The sequence below is a fragment of the Loxodonta africana genome, chromosome 1 (genome assembly GCF_030014295.1).
Source record: "Loxodonta africana isolate mLoxAfr1 chromosome 1, mLoxAfr1.hap2, whole genome shotgun sequence".
NCBI classification, from domain to species: Eukaryota; Metazoa; Chordata; class Mammalia; order Proboscidea; family Elephantidae; genus Loxodonta; species Loxodonta africana.
The window spans coordinates 229039528-229058862 of NC_087342.1; the positions used below are offsets into that span (position 1 = coordinate 229039528).

The 19335-nt window shown below is 43.4% G+C and overlaps 1 protein-coding gene across 8 annotated transcripts in view; it reads left to right on the forward strand.

The window, feature by feature from the left end:
* The window catches only part of SYTL3 (synaptotagmin like 3), a 113057-nt gene that overhangs the window by 57254 nt on the left and 36468 nt on the right, over positions 1-19335 (forward strand). For 7 of the 8 annotated variants that reach the window (XM_064292838.1, XM_064292845.1, XM_064292836.1 and 4 more), the window contains 2 exons: positions 1195-1319; positions 9072-9206. In XM_064292838.1, coding sequence (XP_064148908.1) covers positions 1195-1319; positions 9072-9206 — 260 coding nt within the window. The remainder of the gene's footprint in view (positions 1-1194; positions 1320-9071; positions 9207-19335) is intronic. The other variant, XM_064292832.1, reaches the window with a different exon arrangement.

A 19335-nucleotide genomic window follows, 5' to 3' on the forward strand; every position in this document is an offset into this window, starting at 1 on the left:
CCAGGGGGTTTCTAGGGGCTTCGTGTGGGAGGATAGATGTTCCACAGTCTCAGCCTGGGGCAGTGCACAAGGCTAAGCTTTCATGCAATCTCCTCAATGACGAATCAGCCAGAGGCGGGGGCGGGGGGGGCCAGGAGCCACACTGTCCACCACATGTGGCCACTGGGCACTTGAAACATGGTGGCCTAAAGTGAGACCTGTGCTAAAATCGAAACACAAACTAGATTCTACAGAAGTGGTATGAAAACAACATAAAATATTTCATCAATAATTTTTATACTGATGATATGTTTCAAAAAGAATATTTTGGATATATTAGGTTAAATAAAACATTATATTTTAGAATGTATTATTAACAATTAATTTTACTTTGACTCATGAGACCCCTAGAAAGTTTGGAATTCCGTCCGTGGCTGGCATTTGGTCTCTGTGGGGTGGCGCTCCTCTAGAGATGGTTTCTAAGGCCCACGTTTGAGGGAAATGAGCATCTTGTGGGAAAAGGAATTTGGCTTTGGAGGGAGAGTCCATCTCTGAGTGGTTCTGTTACTTTGGTGTGTGGGTTCCTTCCTTCTCGCTTTATCCATCTTTATTCTAGACCACTGTTATTCTCTAAAAACAAAAACCAAGTTTGAAGCCATCTTTTCACAAATTGTTTACAAAAATAGTTACAAGGACTCCCACAAGAAAGGGGACTTAGATAAAGCCTTTGTAAGGAACCCCTGGAAAGCCTGCTTCTTTGTTAGGCTGTCATCTTTTTGTTTGGACAGCTGCGCACTCATAACACAGAACCGGGGTCACTTGGGACCGGACTCGTGCAATACCATCTCAATGGCTGAATAAGCCAGGAGTCAGAGTGGTGGTCTGGAGCTGCCCTTTAACTCTGGCCCTGGTGGGGCTCCCTACGTTCCTGGCTGGGGACCACAGAGCCATCCTCCTGGGAGTTCAGCTCTTTTCCCTCTCTTGGTGTGGGGCCATGTGCCCACGACAGCATGCAGTCTTGGCAACTCTCCTGGAGCCTCTGTACTTCCCAGACCCTGAAGCTGGCACAGGGATGCTGCCTCTGCACCGCTGAGCCTTTCCCTTGCAGACCTTGGGGCCGGCCGGTGTGGGCTGTGAGACTCCTCGAGCATGGCTTCAAAAGTCTTGGCAAAGCTTCGCGTTCCCACCAGTCATCTCCTTGTCTTTGTTTTCTAGAGCTCTCCAAGTCCCAGAATGACATGACGTCTGACAAACACCACCTGGCCACGGGTCACAGGCAGAGCAAGGGTCGGTCTGAGAGGAGAAGCCAGTCTGACACCGCCATCAATGTCACCACCAGGGTACTCCCGGGGCCGTGGCCTCCACGCGCTGCAATCCTGTCTTCTTTCCAAGCTTCCCAACTCATTTGCTCCACAGATTTACTTCTCCTTTTATTTCATAGCAAAACATTGTTGCCGTGAGGTGCCATTGAGTCCATTCTGACTCATAGTGACCGTACGCACAACATAACGAAACACTGCCTGGTCCTGCGCCGTCCTCACAATTGTTGCTATGCTTGAGTCCATTGGTGCAGCCGCTGTGTCAGTCCATCTGGTTGGGGGTCTCCCTCTTTTTCATTGATCCTCTACTTTATCAAGCATGATGTCCTTCCCCAGGGGACTGGTCCCTCCTGATAACATGCCCAAAGTACGTGAGACGAAGTATGTCCATCCTTTCTTATAAGGAACATTCTGGCTGTATTTCTTCCAGGACAGATTTGTTTGTTCTTCTGGCAGTCCATGGTATAGTCAATATTCTTTACCAACACCATAATTCAAATGCAGCAATTCTTCTTCAGTCTTCCTTATTTATTGTCCAGCACATGAGGCAATGGAAAATACCACGGCTTGGATCAGGTACACCTTAGTTCTCAAAGTGATATCTTTGCTTTTCAACACTTTAAAGAGATCTTTTGCAGCAGATTGCCCAATGCAACGTGTCATTTGGTTTCTTGACTGCTGTTTCCATGCGTGTTAACTGTAGATCCAAGTAAAATAAAATCTTTTTTCTTTTCAATCTTTTCTCCATTTATCATGATGTTTCTTATTGGTCCAGTCGTGAGGATTTTTGTTTTCTTTATGTTGAGGCGTAATCCATGCTGAAAGCTGTAGTCTTTGATCTTCATCTGTAAGTGCTTCAAGTCCTGTTTACTTTAAGCAAGCAAGGTTGTGTCATCTGCATAACACAGGTTGTTAGTGAGTCTTCCTCTAATCCTGATGCCACATTCTTGCATCACTGTGGTACTTTTGTTACAACTGATACATTATTATTAACTGAAGTCCATAGTTACATTAGGGTTCACAATTTGTGTTGTACAAACCTGTGTGGTAGCCGGGCACCATCCAGTTCTTCTGGTCTCATGGCAAAGGAGGCAGTTGTCCATGGAGGCAATTAGCCACACATTCCATTTCCTCCTCCTGTTCCTGATTCTCCTTCTTCCTCTGTTGCTCCCGGTGAATAGAGACCAATTGTTGGGCTTTGGATGGCCGCTTGCAAGCATTTAAGACCCCAAGCAGTGTGCAATGAACTAGGAGTTAGAACAGAAGCACTAAACATGTTATTAGGCCAATTAACTGGGGTGTCCCGTGAAACCATGACCCTAAGTCTCCAAACCAAGGAACCAGATCCCTCGAGGCGTTTGGTTGTACATAAGCGGCCTCAGCAGCTACTTTTTTTTGTTTGTTTGTTTTTCTTATTGTTGTAAATATATCCATCAGACAACTTTTGCCAGTTCAACTTTTTACAGCAATTACAATAATCGGCTGTGCAGTTCTACCCTTAATCAATGAAACTTTTCCATCACTATTAACCCTTTTCCCCCCTCTTCCTCCCCGGGTAACCTCTAATAAACGTTGGTCTGTATACATTTGCCTTTTCTTGACTTTTTATATAAGTGAGGTCATACAATACTGGTCCTTTTGTGATTGGCTTGTTTTGCTCAGCATAATATCTTCAAGCTCCATCCATATTGTAGCGTGTGTCAAGACTTCATTTCTCCTACTGGCTGAGTAGTATTCCAGTGTATCTGTGAACCACATTTTGTTTATCCATTCATTTGCTGATGGGAATTTATGTTGTTTCTACCTTTTCACTATTGTGACTAGTGCTGCAGTGGACTTTGGTGTACAAGTCTCTATTTGAGTCTCTGCCATCTCATAGGTTTTGACAAATGGATAATGTCATGTGTTCACCATGACAGTATCATATGGAATAGTTTCGCTGCCCTGAAAATGCCCCATGCTCCACCCATTCGTCTCTCTGCCTTCCCCCTTCCCCCTGGTAACCACTAACCTTCTCACTGTCTCTATAGTTTTGCCTTTTCCTGAATGTCAGTGTAGTTGGGAACTTAAAATATGTAGCTTTTTCTGACTAGTTTCTTTCATAGGCATGTGAAGTTCCTCCTTGTCTTTTGTAGTTTGACAGCTCATTTCTTTGTGTCACTGACAATACTCCACTGTGTGGCTATACCACAGTTAGCTTATCCATTCATCTATTGTAGGACATCTTGGTTGCTCCCATTTTTGGGCACCAGCATTTATTACTATGTGCTACTCTGTGCTAAAAGCTTCACAGGGATTATCTCATTCTAACCTCACAACAACCCTATGCGACAGGTATTGCATTTACCGGCAACCTTATTTTACATTTAGGAAAACTGAGGCTTAGAGAGATGAAATCACTACCCAAGGCTGACTAACTAGAAAGCGTTTGGCTGGGATTTGAATCCACACAGTCTTGATTTGGAGCCTGAACAAGGATTAGCGATTCTCAGCCTGTAAGGTATGTGTGAGTCCTGTGGAGCCCTTGTTAAATGCAGGTTCCGAATCAGTTGGTCTCGGATGGGGCACGTGTGGCAGAATCTCAGATGCATTTCTAACAAGATACCAGGTGATTGGTGATACTGATGCTGCTGCTGGTTCTCAGACCCCTGTTAGTAGCAAGATGTCTGGAGTATCTGAAATGTATTGGCAGGCTTTGAAACCTTAAAGTACAGACAAGCATGCATTCACGTTAGCTTCCTAGGGCCTCTGTGAGCACCATCCTAACTGCCATCTGACACTCTTCCTCCTCTGTAAGCGACACAGACCTGGGAGAGGGTTGTCATTCATTTACGAAGCACTTACTGTATTCCTGGCATAATGGCAGCATTTTTTCATACTTTGTCACATTCAGTTCTTGCAAAAATACTGAGTAAGATATTGTTAGTCCCTTTAAACTGAAAAAACAAAAGCTGTTACCATCGAGTCGATTCCGACTCATAGTGACCCTGTAGGACAGAGTAGAACTACCCCTACAGGGTTTCCAAGGAGCAGCTGGTGGGTGGGTAGGTGAAACCCATGTGAAATTGTGCATTACAGATTAGTGAGTAAGCACAATTAAACCTGTGCATACCTTGCTTGCTGGGTAATCCCTCCCTGTTCCTGCAGGGCTTTATGGTACCTCTTGCTGATGTGTAGTTGATAGACGTAGACATTGGCTGTGAAAACATGCATGTGTGTTTAACCTACCTCAGGAAGGAAACATAAAAAGCTGTTAGGAGTGGTTGTTTCTGAGGAGGGAGACTGAGTGTAGAGGTGGAGGAAGAAGACTTGACTTTATTTCATACCCCCTTGTATTATTTGAAAAAACTCTGGTGGTGTAGTGGTTAACTGCTACAGCTGCTAACCAATAGGTCGGCAGTTTGAATCCACCAGGCACTCCTTGGAAACTCTATGGGGCAGTTCTACTCTGTCCCATAGGGTCACTATGAGTTGGAATCAACTTGATGGCAATGGGTTTTTGTATTATTTGAACACCTGAAATGAACACATGCCAAGTGAAGCCTGAGTATTTCCTGATACCCGAGTCAGTGTTTATGTTAAAAGGCAACCCTAAGATGGAGCCTCAGAGATGGCCACTGTTGGTCTTCTTCCTCTTATTTACCTTCTTATCTAAAATCAGCAACAATTCCAAACACATGTCTTGCTTGGTCCCAGAGTCCATAATTTGATCAAATCATACCTAATCTTTATTGATCTTTCAGAGTACAGTATTAAACTTCATAACTCTTGGCAGAGTAGACCTCATTCAGGGCAATGATTTTTCTCTATAATTTGGCCAAGTACTAGACAGTCACTAAAATATATTAAAAATCATGGGGGGAATGAAAAGCTCACCTCAACACCATTGATAATATGCCATGTCATCTTGATTATAGGGATAGTTTTCTTTGTTCCTTTTTAGAGCTTTCTTTCATCAATTTTTTTTTATCATTCAAAAAAAAATCTGTTGCCTTAAAGAAGATGGAATTAGATGGTTATGTATTGAACACTTAAAAACCAAGAAAAAAAAGAAAAACCCATTGCCATGGAGTAGATTCCAACTCATAGTGACCCTCCAGGACAGAGTAGAACTGCTCCATAGAGTTTCCAAGGAGCGCCTGGTGGATTTGAACTGCAGACCTTTTTGTTAGCAGCCATAGCCCTTAACCACTATGCCACAGGGGTTTCCAAAAGACCTAGTGAGGTCCCAGTGAGGTTTGAACTCGGATTTCTGGATTCAAAGTCCAGAGTGCTAATCATTACACCACGGGACCTGCTATTGAACACTTAGCAGGTATAAACCTTTATATTAATTCTTAACTCCATTTTCTTCTTTCTGTCCTTGTCTGACTACCTTATCAATTTTCTTTCAGTACTGTTCTGAATCTTTTACGTTTTCCCAGGCCCCTGCCCCACGTGGCTCAGAAGATGGGGGCCTTGCAATAAAATAATCTTCTAGCATCTTCCTCCAGTTCACATTTCTCCAGATTGTTGTTCATACTTTCCCCTCCTCAGAAAGTGGTGTCCCTTTCCGAGGTGGATCCCTCCACCGGTCCTTTGGGTTTCCTTCCTCTCCACTCTCCCCTGTGATCTCCATCAATTTGCAGCTTTAACCTTTCCCCCTCTAACTCTTTCTCCTTAGCCTACAAATATTCCCCAATCTTCTCCACCCTAAAAAATACAGATGACATCTTTTGAAGGTTTCTGTGTCAAGTCACTGTCCCTTTTTCTTCTCTTCACGGCCAAAGTTCACGAAAGCCTTGTCCACTCTTCTTGCCCTCCTTTCTCTTGCTCTTGACTTCCTTCTGGTCTGTCCTTTCTCCACTCTGTGAAACTGTTCTCCTGGAACCCCAGGACCCCCTGGTTGGTAAACCAGGTGGCCGCTTTCCAGTCGTCACCCCCATCAGTCTCTTTACAACATTTGACAAGTTGACAAGACGTCCATTCTTTTTTTAATTTAGAAAGTGACTTCTATTGCTTTTCTTTACGTATAAAACATAGGCTACTCACTGTTGAGAATTTAGAAAACACAGACAAGGAAAGAAGAAAGAGGAAGAGGAGGAGGAAGGAAAGGAGAAAGAAGAAGGAGAAAAGCAGGCACAGCACGAACCAGGGACAGCCACGTGGACTACACGTATACACTCATGTCACCAAAATGGTGTCACACCACACATACACTTCTGGGGCTTGCTTTTAAAAAAATGCTAGCCTTGTATTTCCCCACATATACTTTTGTAACTTGTTTTTTAAAAAAAAACTCTAACATTATGTTTTACTCCTTCCACATCGATAAACACATACTGTCATTTTTAACAGCTACATCGTAGGGCTTTGAACTCATGCTGCCTAGCTGCCCGCCCCCAAGGTCAACTCAGTTTACACGACCACAACTAGTGCAGGAGGGAGCCTGTCCCCAGCACTCGCCAACACTAAACTCTACTTTTTTTACCAGGTTGATAAAAAAAAAAAAAAACCAAAAAACCAAACCTGTTTCCGTTGAGGCGGTTCTGACTCATAGCGACCCTATAGGACAAAGTAGAACTGCCCCATAGGGTTTCCAAGGAGTGTCTGGTGGATTTGAACTGCCAACCTTTTGGTTAGCAGCCATAACTCTTAATCACTATGCCACCAGGGTTTCCACCAAGTTGGTAGGCAATTTTTTAAAATTTTGCATTTCTTTAATTTCAAGTGAGGCTTCTCTCATACCTTTTTTTTTTTTTTTTTGTATTTTTCTCCTTTTTGAACATCCTTCATTCTTGAATTTGTTCGTTCAATTTGTTCAACCAACAAATCTGTCTTGGAAGAAGTACAGCCAGAACACTCCTTAGAAGCAAGGATGGTGAGGCTTTGTCTTATGTACTTTGGACATGTTATCAAGATGGACCAGTCCCTGGACAAGGACATCATGCTTGGTAGAGTAGAGGGTCAATGAAAAAGAGGAAGACCCTCAACCAGATGGATTGACACAGTGGCTGCAACAACGGGCTCAAGCATAACAACAATTGTGAGGATTGCGCAGGACCAGGCAGTGTTTCGTTCTGTTGTACGTGGGGTCGCTATGAGTCAGGATGACTTGATGGCACCTAACAACAGCTTTCTTGAAACCCTCTCCTTGACTCTCCTAGCTCTTTCAACCCTGCCTTCTCTCCATTTCTTGGCTGACATGGCCCCTTGGCCCACCCTTTGGGGTGTCCCCACACTACCTGTTCTCTCAGACAGTCCCACACAACACCTGATGCCTCCTAGGTATGCTGATCTGTAGCAGGTCTGTGAAGGCCCTGCACTTGACCATCAGGCTGGCCGTTCCATGCAGGGTGCTTCCCTTTTCAGTGTCTCTGGGCCATACCACCAAGATCACAGTTCCCCTGAGGATCATCCCAGATGCCCCAGTTCTGAATAAAGTCCCTCTCCTATTTCCCCTTGGTCCTTGCCTGGTGCCTCCATGTTAATTGTGTGTCCATTTTCCTTGCTAGCTAGGGAGCCCCTGGAGGGTGGGCATTGTACCTTCCCCTCCTTGCCTCTCTTTTCTCTTTCCCTCTCCTCTTATTCATCTCCCCACCAGGACTTAGAGTGGTAGATTGAAAACAGTGAGTACCCATTACCCATTGCCACCAAGTCAATTCCAACTCATAGCGACCCTACAGGACAGAATAGAACTACCCTGCAGGGTTTCCAAGGAGCGGCTGGTGGATTTGAGCTGCCGAACTTTTGTTTAGCAGCCTGAGCTCTTAACCACTGCACCACCACGCCTAGTGTTGCTGAAATATCTATTGGGATTGAGCTGACATTCTGGGGATTGAGGACATGATTATTAATTTAGAAATAATCATTTCTTTCATTTATTCTCTAATATTTCTAGTCTTTTTTTTCTTCCTGAAAATTGTGAGTAGGTGCAACTGTTAGAATTCCAAGTTCTACTTTCAACCCAGCCTCAAAACCTAAAGACTTGATTCAGAAACGTTGTATTTTCAGTGAGAAGGAAATTTTCCCACCTTGTGCATTGTGTTTGTTGCTCTATTCTAGCGCTGTCCAATAGAACTTTCTGCACTGGTGGGAATGTTCCGTGTCTGCACTGTCCAATATGAAAGCCACTGTTCACGTGTGGCTACTGAACCCTTGAAATGTGGCTAGTGCACTGAGGAGCTGACCTTTATATTTTATTTTAATTAATTTGCATTTAAATTTAAGTAGATACATGTGGCTAGTGGTTACCATACTGAAAAGCACAGCTCTGTATATTATACAAGTACCGACAATTAACAAAATATTTTTTATGACATATTTTGATTTTTCCCTTTTTATGAACACATTAGAGCTAAAATTCTGCCTAATCGGGCTGAATATCATATTTCATGCCAGGACCATTTTGTGGGCCTTCGATTTCTTTAAGACTTTTACAAATCCCTAAGCAAATCAAGCTTAGCAACAATTGTGAGGATGGTGCAGGACCAGGCAGCGTTTCCTTCTGTTGTACAAAGGGTCTCTAAGAGTCAGAAGCGACTCAAGGGCACTTAACAACAACAACAAGTAACTCACATCACTGTTCACGAATATCCCAAAGCTTGATGATGTTGGCCTCCGGGCCCAGCGGGTGTGTATGTAAACATTTATCCAAATGCAAGAGTATCCTCTTCCTCAGCAATAGAAGTTTGCATATTAGTGACATCAGGCTGTGCTTGTTGAAGGCACCATATTTGAACAAAATCAAACTGGGATGCAAACTAAAAGATTAATTTTGTTTTTCTTTTCCAGAAGGTCAGCTCGCCGGATATTCTGAAATCTCTCAATCAAGAGGATTCCAAACACTCTCCTGACCCTGTTTCGAAGCAACAGGACAGCTCATCCAACCCAGCCGCCCGTCCACTGTTCTCTGGAGAGTTGAGACATGTGAGTCTTATCCTAATATTCTTGGCATGTGACATGCAGTTGTGACTATGACACCAAACTGGACCAATAGGCAAGGAGTTGGAGTGAACTCTTGGCTTATAAGATAGACCGAAGTATGCAAAAGAGTGTGGAGGTAATATTTTACTTAGATGGAGCCCAGGAAAAACTTGTTTTTTCTTCTCCACGACATCTTGTTTTGAACACGTTCGTATGTATGGAGAGTAATTAATAATAAAACACTGGTGTCTCTCTTAGTTTCCTAGTGCTGGTGCCACAGAAATACCACAGTGGGTGGCTTTAAAGAAGAGAACCTTGTTTTCTCAGAGTTCAAGAGGCTAGGAGCCTGAATTTAGGGTGCCAGCTGCAGGGGAAGGCTCTCCCTGTCGGCTCTGGGGGAAGAGCTTTGTCCCTTTCAGCTTCCCTTCACTGGTTTCTTGGCGATCTCCACGTGGCAGCTATCTTCCTCCTGTTGGTGCTTGGTTGTCTATGTGCCTGTTCTGCCCTTTTTGTATCTGAAAAGTGATTAGGTTTACTGTACACCCTATGCTTATATGGCCTCATTAACATAACAAAGAAAACTCTAGCCCGGAATGACATTACATCCACAGACATAGGGGTTAGGATTCCAACACACATTTTGGGGGGACACAATTCAGTCCAAGATAGTGTCTTTTGATGAGAAGTTTTTAATTTTGATGAAGTCACATGTATCAGTTTTTTTCTCCAATGGTTATTTCTGTTTCTTGTCTGAAAACCTTTGCCTACCCACAAGCCATGAAGAATATTCTCCTATGTTTTCTTCTAGAAGCTTTAGAAAATTGTTAGCTTCTATGTTTAGGTCTATGATCCAGCCCAGACTAACTTTTGTAAATGGTGTAAGGTACAGGTTGAGGTTCTTTTTTTTTTTTTCCTGTTTGGATATCTGGTTATTCCAACTCCATTTGTGAAAAAGACTTTCATTGACTTTGATGCCTTTGTTGAAAATCAAATGACCATACGAGTGTGGGTCTTTCTCTCTCTGTTCTGTTCGCTGATCTATTTGTTTCTCCTTATGCCAATACCACACGGTCCTGATTGCTGAAGATTAACAGTGCCCGTGAAGTCGGGTAATGTAAGTCTTCCAACTTTGCTTTTCTTTTCAAGATAGACTTGTGATGTTTATGTGTAGTCTCTGTCTCTAGGCAGGCATTTTTTCATCCATTCATTTGTTTATTCAAAATTGAAGAATTGAATGCTACTTTATGCATTGGATCCCTGGTGATGTAGTGGTTAAGAGCTTGGCTGCTAACCAAAAGGTAGGTAGTTCAAATCTACCAGCTGCTCCTTAGAAACACTATGGGGCAGGTCTGCTTTGTTCTGTAGGGTAGCTATGGGTCAGAACCAACTCAACGGCAACAAGTTTTGTTTTGTTTTTAATGCCTAGAACTGCGATATATGGTATAGTAGATGGGACCTTGGATCACAGGTTGTGAGCCCTCAGTTATAGTTAAAAAACTCCTTAAGAAAACCAGTTGCTGGTGAGTCAGTTCCAACTTGTGGCAACCCTATGTATGTCTGGGTAGAACTGCACTCCATAGATTTTCAACAGCTGGTTTTTCAGAAGTAGTTTGCCAGGCCTTTCTTCTGAGGTGCCTCTGGGTGGACTTGAACTTCCAGTCTCTCTAAACATCAGAGGCCTCATCAAGATATGGGTATCAGGCTTGTTCTCTTTATTTCACTGGATTGCTTTCAGAATCAAACAAGTGCAGGAATTCCTTCACATCCTACAGACGTGGCTAGTGTAGTGGGTGACACAGCCTCTAGAAACCGACTTCTCAAGTTCAAGTTCTAGCCCCTCTAGTGGCAAAGAGTAAGAACCAGAGCGACTTCTGTACCTGCTCTGTGCTTGGGCTGTTTGTGATTTTATGTAAAATGGTGTTAGACTCAGATAATTACAAACCGTCTCCCCATTTATGTGAATGTCCAGAACATTCAAAAGTCGTGGCAGAAGCAGGCAAGACCCATACTAACACCCCTAACCCCACCCCTAAATGCTAGTAGCCCCCAACCCACCCCTTCACTGGCTCCAGTGGGCGGTCCTGCCCCCCTAGATCACTGCTCCACACCCTGGCTACTCTAAGTGCAGGACCCTGCAGCATCCACATCACCTGGGAGCAGTGCAGAAGCTCAGGCCCCAGCACAGACCTGCTGACTCAGAATCTGCAGTTTAACAAGAGCCCCCGAAGAGTCATGCGCACGTCCAAGCTTGAGAAACAGGTCCAGCACTGACAGTTGCAAACCTTGAGTAGAGTGTGTCATTTGTTCTTTAACATCTAGAGCTGTGCTGTCCAGTATAGTACCACTGGTCACACGTGGCTATTGAGCACTTGAAATGTGGCTAGAACAAGTTGAGATCTCCTGTGGACATAAAATACATACTGGACATCAAAGACTTCTTGTTGCTGTTAGGTGCCATCAAGTCAGTTCCAACTCACAGCGACCCTATGTACAACAGAATGAAATACTACCCTGGTCCTGTGCCAACCTCACAATTGTTGCTATGCTTGAGCCCATTGTTGCCACGCCTGTATCAGTCCATCTCATTGAGGGTCTTCTCTTTTTCGCTGACCCTCTACCTTACCAAGCATGATGTACTTCTCCAGAGACTGAACCCTCCTGACAACATGTCCAAACTACGTGAGACGAAGTCTTGCCATCCTTGCTTCCAAGAAGCACTCTGGCTGTAGTTCTTCCGAGACAGACTTGTTCATTTTTCTGGCAGCCATGGTATATTCAATATTATTTGCCAACACCATAATTCAGTGCATCAATTCTTCTTCAATCTTCCTTCTTCATTGCCCAGCTTTTGCGTGCATATGAGGTGACTGAAAATATCATGGTTTGGGTCAGGTGCACCTTAGTCCTCAAAGTAACACCTTCGCTTTTCAATACTTCAAAGACTTAGTATATATATATATAAAAAAAGAATGTCAAATATCTCATTAATAATTTTTATATTGAAACATGTTGAAGTGACAATATTTTGGGTATACTGGTTTAAATAAAATGTACTGTTAAAGTTAATTTCACCTGTTTCTTTTTTTAACATGACTACTGTTGTTGTTAGGTGCCGTTGAGTTGAGTCTGACTTATAGTGAGACTACAGAACAGAAAAGAAGTTCCCTATAGGGTTTCCAAGGGACAGCTGGCTGATTTGAACTGCTGACCTTTTGGTTAACAGCCAAGCTCTTAACTATTACACCACCAGGGCTCCAGTGTGGCTACTACAGAATTTTAAATTACCTACCTGGTTCACAAGATATTTCTTTGGGACGGCACTGGTTTCGACACTCTCATCATGGGTTAGGTAGCACCTGGGGAGGAGCTCTTTTCCTGTGTGGGCCTGTGCCATGGTGCATGGTCTGGGAAGAAGGTCCATGCTTTCATCAGTCCTCAAACATATTAGCTGAGAATCCGGGTGCAGCTCCCAAACTCAGATACTGTTCGCATGAGTCTTCTTCTCATGGAATAACTCCCTGCTGGGTCTGAGAGCACAGCTCTTACTTTATAGACCAGTAGTTGAGTGTGGCCACTTGCCCCGTGTCACACATGTGTTAGAGCAGAGCGGGACCAAATCCCTGACCCTCTGCGACCCGGGTGCCCATATCATTCTGGAAATGAAGGCCATGAGAAGATTGAAACAGCCCTGCCAGCACATTTCAGAGAGCTGGTGTTTGCAGATGGCTAATATGTCTCTTCCCGACGAGGTGGTGTTGATATTTGAGGAGAGGTCAGACAGATGAAAGCACTGAGGTTACACTTCCCCCTGGGCGAGGTAGGTGAGGGCAGGTCCGGAAGATTCTTTTCCAAGGTTGAGCCCTGTGAAGGCTATGTGATGTGAGTGCATGGGAGAGCCCTCTGGGAGTTTTGCCTTTACCCCCAGTTAAGGAAGGGCTCCCAGGAATTCAGTCGCCTTACACCGGGGCAGGGGAGGCTCCACCATCAGAGAGAACACAAGGGCATCCACTAGACTAGACCATGGGCTTCTGCAGGGCCACAATTACGTCTCCATATCCAACACACAGAGCTGGGTGCACAGGACAGGATCGCCCTAGAGTGGCCTACCAGGCCCTGTGTGATTTACTCTACCCACCCAACTGCTCTGACCTCACCCAGTCTCACTCCACTGACGCCACACTGGCCATGCGCTGGTCCTTGAATGTTCCAGGCACACCCCTGCCTAGGGCCTTCCTGCAGCCTGTTCTTGTTCCCCGGGCTGCACCGTCCCCTTCCTTCCTCCAGGTCTCTGCTCAGATGTCCCCTTCTCAGGGCAGTTCACCCTCCCTGCCCCATCCTGCACCCACCCCCTTACCTTTATCCACAGCTCTCCTCACCTTCAACACACAATGTAGCTGACTTATCTATCATTCATTGTCTGTCCCGCCTCCCACTAGAATGTAATTCTCAAGTGCCTGGCACTTAAGTAGAACGCAATAGATACTTGTTGGAGGATTGGATTAATTATTACCATACCCACCCACTAAACCACTGCCGTCGGTACCATAGCTATCATTTATTAAAACCCTACTAGGAGTCCCTGAATGGTGCAAACAAGTAAACCAAAAGGTTGACAGTTCAAACACACTCAAAAGCACCTAGGAAGACAGGCCTGCTGGTCTGTTTCCAAAAGGTCACAGCTTTGAAAACTCTATGGAGCACAGTTCTACTCTGCACACATGGGATCACCATGATTCGGAATCAACTTGAAGGACTCTAACCACAGATGTGCTAACTGGAGGCGGTGGTGGTTCAGTGGTAGGATTCTCACCTTCCATCCGGGAGACCTGGGTTCCATTCCCGGTCAATGTACTTCATACACAGCCACCACGCATCTATCACTGGAGGCTTATGTGTTGCTGTGATGCTGAACAGGTTTCAGGAGAGTTTCCAGACTAAGACAGACTAGGAAGAAAGGCCTGGCAATCTACTTCTGAAAATCAGCCAAGGAAAACCCTATGGATCACAATGGCTGGATCCCTGACCAACCACGGGTACGAAGCAGGCCTGGTCATCTTTGGCTTTGTTTAAGAGGGTTCACCATGAGTCGGGCTAACAACAGGATGTGCTAACTGCCAGGCCAGGTGCTTCACTTCTCGGTGATACTCAAAACGGTCTTGTTGTGGTGGGTAATATTATCCCATTTTAAAAATGAGAAAACTGAGGTTCACAGTGGGTAATTGATCGCTCAGGTGACAATAATGGTAGGACGCTGATTCAACCCCAGGGGCTGTGTGAGTCAAAGGCCAGGCTTCTTGTACTATCCCATGTAGTTTGTTGAACTCTCAAACTGGGTGGTTTTCCTGACCCACCTCCGATCCAGGCGTACCACCATCCAGGTTCAGCTCCACTTGCTTGGGGCTTATCCACACCTAAAAAATCTTTAAGAGTGGGGGTGAAATTATATTAGGCTAAGAGACACATCATGGGCTAAGAAGGACATCATGCTTGGTAAAGTAGAGGGTCAGAGCAAAGGAGGAAGACTCTCACCCAGGTGGATTGACACAGTGGCTGCAACAATGGGCTCAAGCATAACAATTGTGAGGATGGCACGGGACCAGACAGTGTTTCATTCTGTTGTGCATGGGGTCGCTATGAGTCAGAACCAACTCAATGGCACCTAACAATGTCAACAAGAAGAGACAGGCTAAGTATATTCATTCTTAGTCAATCTTCTTGCCTCTTGGTGTATTTCCTCTAAATCGCAATGCAAATTCCATAGGGCTCTTTATTCTCTCTCATACTTTCTTCCAAACTTTTCTCTGATTTGTGCCTTTAAAATCCACAGCTACAAGATGGAATTATTATGTGCTTAATTGTAACCTGTTCCCTTCAGAGTGAAACGGTGTTTGTTGAAGCTGAACTCCGACAAAGCAAACAACTACTTCTCGCTCCTTGCCCAAAGATATCGCCTCACCTTCTGAAAAAAAAAAATTTTTTTTTTTTTTTGAGAGATACTTAAATTATCAGAGAAACAAGGAGTTGAGCTAGGGAAAGCTTATTGAATCTCCACTTGTTACAAAACAAGAAATACAATTGGGCAAGAAATACAGATACATGCTCAGTCTCCCAAATAGACGCAGAATTGTAAAATTAAAGCAAGCTGCTCTTTCAGGTCCACTTTAGCAAAATTAGAAAAAAATTCTACTGCTCAGTGTTGGCAGGGGTGTGGAGAAACAGGTGTTCTCATAAACTGCTGGTGTGAACATAAATCCTTACAACTTTCCTGGAGGGCAATTTAGCAATATGTATCAAAAGCCTTTAAAGTGCGTGTTCTCTTTATCCAACAATTTCAGTTATGGGAAATAGTCCTTAAAAATCATCATGAATGTGGCCAAAGATGCATATACATGGATGTCCAGAGCAACATTGCTTATATTTGTTTTAATTAAAAAAAAAAACTAGAAATAACCAAAATGCTCATCAATACAGCAATTGTTAAATAAATTATGGCACATGTTTTCAGAGGAATACCTTGCAGCTATTAAAAATGATATGGTTGAAGAATATTAATGTCATAGAGAACATAGAGATAGATAAAAATATAAGGTTATAAAATAGTATTGTAGTAGCCCCTGTTTATCAAAATAAAGTGTTTATACTATAGACACCGACAGACTACTGAAAGGATTATACCAAAACGTTAACCCTGGGTGGTGGGATTATGCGTTTTTTTTTTTTTTTTTTAACAATTTTTATCCACTAATCCGTGTTTTTGATATTTTCTTCATGTAAAGTTTTTGTGATAAGGAGAAAAAGAAAAAGGTTTTTTTTTTTTTTTGGAAAAAAAATTAACTCTAGTCATCCAAGGGAGTTAGTACTTGGTAGAGCCAAGAAGTGCACGGTTAAGGTTTTATCATTTCTGTGGTTGAGAAACATTATATCAAAGTTCCTGTCTGATTTAAGTTTTGTTTATACCTCCCCTGTTTAAAAAAAAAAAAGAAATCTAAAGAAGAATGCACTTTATGGCAGTGTTTTCGTACGGCTTACATTTTCTCTGCCAGTGAAGAAGTGATTGGCATGAGTTACCACGTGGAACACACCTTGGCGCTCCAGAGACCACGATGGGCTGGAAGTTAGGAAGACTTTGAGAAGAGCAGATTTCTGAACCACGGCAGATGATAAGCATCCTACCTCCACAATTGAGGTGTAGGACCTTCTGTGACGTTTGAGTAGCTCCTAAGCAGGGACTGTACTGGCTTCGAACTTTCACCCCATTACACAGGGCTCATTGAGATTTTGAGAGCCTCCATTTTAGCTCAGAGTTTCTGAATTTCTCCAGCGGCACTGATCTATTTAAGAGTGCTGTATTTAGCTGATATCTACCAGTATTAAAAAAAAAAATTAGTGCATTTTTATTAAAAAACAGAGCTAAAATGTTCTACATCCTACTTTGGTGAGTAGCGCCTCCACCAGGCTGAGTCCAGACAACCAGATGGTGCCTGGCTACCACCACAGACTGCTCTGACAGGGATCACAATAGAGCATCCTGGACAGAGCTGGAGATAAATGTAGAACAGAATTCTAACTCACAAAAAAAGACCAGACTTACTGGACTGACAGACTGGAGAAACCCCAAGAGTATGACCCCCAGACATCCTTTTAATTCAGTACTGAAGTCACTGCTGAGGTTCACCCTTCAGCCAAAGATTAGAAAAGCCAATAAAACAAAACAAGAGTAAACGGACACATCAGCCCAGGGGCAGGGATGAAAAGGCAGAAAGGGACAGGAAAGCTAGGAATGGGAAATGCAAGGTCAAGAAGGGGAGAGTGTTGACATGACATGGGGTTGGCAACCAATGTCACAAAACAATATGTGTATTAATTGTTTAATAAGAAACTAATTTGCTCTGTAAACCTTCACTTAAAGTACAACTAAAAAAAAAGCTTGAAAGAGATGAATAGATTTCATACAATGAAATACTGTTCAGGGGTGAAAATGAACTAGAAGTACACCTAGCAGCATACATTTAAAAAATAATGTAGAGAGAAAATAAGCTACAAGAGAATATGTGCTGTATGATTCCAATTATATAAATTTCAAAAGCAGGCAAAACTAACAAAGGTATTATTTGGGGGATATATTTGTTGTTAGTTGCTATTAAGTTGGCCTCAACTCAGAGCGACCTTATACATAACAACAAAATGTTGCCCAGTCCTGCACCATCTCCATGGTTGCTGGAGTCCATTGTTGTGGCTACCATGTTGATCCATCTCATTGAGGGTTTCCCTTGTTGTCATTGGCTTTCTACTTTACCAAACATGATGTCCTTTTCTAGCTATTGTTCTTTCCTGAGGACATGTCCAAAGAACTCTTGCCATCCTTCTTTCTAAGGAGCATTCTCGCTGTATGTCTTCTAAGACTGACGTCATAAAACCATAAAGACAAACGAGAAGGATTTACACAAAAATTTCAAACTCTCTTTACTAAAGGATGGGAAAGAAAGAGGAATTGATCAGGAAGGGGCCACAGGGAGGGTCCAATGTCCTGGTAATGTTATTTTTCTCAAGCTGAGTGATGGGTACATTGATGTTAATTTTACAATTATTATTCAACTATATATACAGCATATGTATTTTTATGTACACTATCCATTTCATAGCAAAAAAGAAAAACAAAGAAATAATTTATTCAGTTTGCTAAGGGCAGCTGAACTGTGTGACATTTTCAAAAGATTCATTAGTACTACACTTACTGTCTACAGGCATGGTTCTAAGTCTTTACATGCTTTGATTAATTAACTAGATGAGCCTCATAATCACTCTATGATATAAAAAAAATTAAAAATTAAGTCCGTTCCTGTCAAGTCGATTCTGACTCATAGCAACCCTATAGGACAGAGCAGAGCTTCCCCTCTGGGTTTTCAAGGAGGGGCTGGTGGATTCAAACTGCCGACCTTTTGGTTAGCAGCCGAGCTCTTAACCACGTGAGGAATATGAGGTGACAGAGGGTAAGTAACTTGCTCAAGATCACATGCCACTAAGTGTCAGAGTGGGATCTACAGGGTGTCTGGCCCCACTGCACACCAGCTTAACCACTACGCAGCCCTGCTCTTGGCATGCTCCTGGTCATCAGGAGATATATATATATATATATACATAATTTTTTTTTTTTAGTATAGCTGTGTCTTTATAAAGTAAAAGGGCATCAGGCCTAGTTTGCAGCCTGCAAGTGACATTAAATAACTGTGACCTTCAGAGAAAGCCACTGGTGACAGTGCTCACTGCCTACCTTGGGCAGTCTCCTTGGTTTTGGCTCAAGCTTCCTTTTCTCTCAAACTCAGACAGACCAAAGGCTCTAATCAAAGTTAAGCTGAGTGCTTAGCTGCTCTTCTGGTCCAGGAACTACTGATTGGCTCAGTTTGCTGTTCAAAGTTTGCAACGTGCTCAAAGGCTCCGTTGTGGCTACGGAGAAAGCAGAATGACAAAATCCTGCTGGGGCAATGGCGGCAGTCATGTTATCTCCGAAAGAACACAGTTGACCAAAGAATGAGCTCGGCTCCTCTCTTTATCTGAGAGTGAACTTCCCTGGGGAAGCAGACCCAGCGAATGAACAACCAAGCAGGAGACCCAGGCACAACCAAGTAGGAGGCCCAGATGCAGCTCCAGGTCTACTTCTGATTTGCAGGTGTGGGTGTGTCTCACCTGCCCTGCCCTGCATATCTCTGGCACCTCACTCAGTGCTTGGTTCATGAGAAATCCTCAATAAATATTGATGAAGTGAAGAAAGGAAGCACTTGACGTATCCTGATAAGAAATTCCCTATGTGGATATTATGGTATGATGTGCTATGCTGCTTTGTACCAGCTGGAGCCATAGAATTAGAATTGAGGTCAGAATTCTTGAGTGCTAATCCTAACCCTAAGGAGCCCTGGTGGCACAATGGTTAAAGTGTTTAGGTGCTAACTGAAAGCCTGGCGGTTTGAACCCATCAGCTGCCCTGTGGGAGAAAGACGTGGCAGTCTGCTATCGTAAAGATTAACCCATTGCCTTTCAGTTGATTCCAACGCATAACAACCCAACAGGACAGAGCAGAGCTGCTCCATTGGGTTTTCAAGGAGCAGCTGGTGGATTCTAGCTGCCAAACTTTGGG